The sequence below is a fragment of the Brassica oleracea genome, chromosome C5 (genome assembly GCF_000695525.1).
Source record: "Brassica oleracea var. oleracea cultivar TO1000 chromosome C5, BOL, whole genome shotgun sequence".
NCBI classification, from domain to species: domain Eukaryota; kingdom Viridiplantae; phylum Streptophyta; class Magnoliopsida; order Brassicales; family Brassicaceae; genus Brassica; species Brassica oleracea.
Genome location: NC_027752.1, coordinates 29,525,649 through 29,527,462, shown reverse-complemented (window position 1 = coordinate 29,527,462; position 1,814 = coordinate 29,525,649). Strand labels below are relative to the sequence as shown.

The window sequence follows — 1,814 nt, the reverse complement described above, 5'->3', positions numbered from 1 at the left end:
GAGAAATGCGAGGAGGCATTTATCCAACTCAAGCATTATCTGACAACTCAACCCGTTCTCGCCAATCCAGACGTCGGCGACGTTCTATCTCTTTACGTCGCAGTATCACAAGCAGCAGTCAGTTGTGTCCTAATAAAAGAGGATCGTGGTAAGCAAAAGCCAATCTTCTACACGAGTAGGCGCATGACCGGACCAGAAACGCGATACCCAACTCTGGAGAAAATGGCACTGGCAGTCGTCGAAGCGGCGAGAAAGCTTCGCCCTTACTTTCAGTCACATTCGGTTGAAGTACTAACCGACCAGCCCCTCCGAACGATACTTCAAAATAGAAACAGGTCCGGAAGACTAACGAAGTGGGCTATCGAACTCGGTGAACTTGATATCACTTACAAGAATAGGACTGCAGCAAAATCTCAGGTTCTCGCAGACTTCTTAATCGAATTGGCCCCGGAGTTAGAGCAAGATCTCACACTCCCAAACCCAAACTGGACACTGCATGTCGACGGATCTTCGACTAACAGGGGCGCAGGTGCTGGAGTTCAACTGGACACTGCATGTCGACGGATCTTTGACTAACAGGGGCTGCAGGAGTTCAACTGCAATTCCCGACCGGCGAACTGATCAAACAGTCTTTTAGCTTCAGCTTTCCAGCCTCGAACAACGAAGCAGAATACGAATCTTTGATCGCTGAACTCCGCTTAGCAAAAGCTATCAAGGCCAAACGCCTAAGCGCCTACTGCGACTCGCAGTTAGTCGTCAGTCAGTTTAGCGGCGATTACGACGCCCGCAACGATCGGATGAACGCCTACCTCAAGATAGTACAAGGATTAGCCGCAGAGTTCGAATTCTTCGAACTCGTCAAAGTTCCCAGAGGAGAAAACGTCTACGCCGACGCCCTTGCAGCCCTTGGAAGCAAGCTTCATGACCAAGTTAAACGAACTATTCCAATACACCGCATTGAGAAGCCGAGCATCGATATCTTGACGGACCAAACCACCATCATAGCCCCGATCACCGAAACCGACACTCTCGTTACTGATGAATTCGGCCCCGACTGGCGAACTGAGTTCATCGACTATCTCTCAAAGGGGGAACTTCCAACTAAGAAATGGGCAGCCCGCCGACTAAAAACACGCAGTGCCCATTATGTCGTCCTAGACAACGAACTCCATCGATGGACTGCGAGTAAAGTACTACTCAAATGCATCCACGGCAAAGAAACGGCCAGGGTTATGGCCGAAACACACGAAGGCGCTGGAGGAAACCATTCGGGCGGACTCTATGGAGCCACCGCACAACATCACGAGGGTCGGCCATATCGACACCTTTCTCTCTTGCATACGGTGTCGAGGCTATGGCTCCCGCAGAAGTTAACGTTTCAAGCCTCCGACGCTCGAAAATGCCCCAGTATGTCGAACTCAACAAGGAGATGCTGCTTGATGCCCTCGATGAAATTGAAGAACAACGGGACCAAGCTCTGCTGCGAATCCAAAACTATCAACATCAGATAGAGAGTTACTACAACAAAAAAGGTCCGAGCCAGACCCCTTGAACTCGGCGACTTTGTCATCCGCAAAGTGTTCGAGAACAGTAAGGAGCTGAACGCCGGCAAGCTCGGTGCTAGGTGGGAAGGACCTTACAAAATCATCAAAGTTCTGAAACCAGGAGTCTACCGACTTCAAATGTCAAGCGGAGAAGAAGTGCCTAGAGCATGGAACTCAATGCATCTAAGACGCTTCTACCCTTTAAAAAAAAAAAAAACCGAGCAGATGCACCTCCGCGGTCACTTCTACTCGACCGAGTAAATGCGCTTC

General features: G+C 50.0%; 1 protein-coding gene across 1 annotated transcript in view; it reads left to right on the top strand.

Moving 5' to 3' along the window:
• The window catches only part of LOC106344943, a 2,020-nt gene extending 509 nt beyond the window's left edge, over positions 1–1,511 (top strand). Inside the window, exons 2-3 of the mRNA XM_013784232.1 lie at positions 4–529; positions 580–1,511. Of these exons, the coding sequence (XP_013639686.1) occupies positions 4–529; positions 580–1,511 (1,458 nt within the window). The remainder of the gene's footprint in view (positions 1–3; positions 530–579) is intronic.
• The last annotated feature ends 303 nt before the right edge of the window (positions 1,512–1,814 follow it).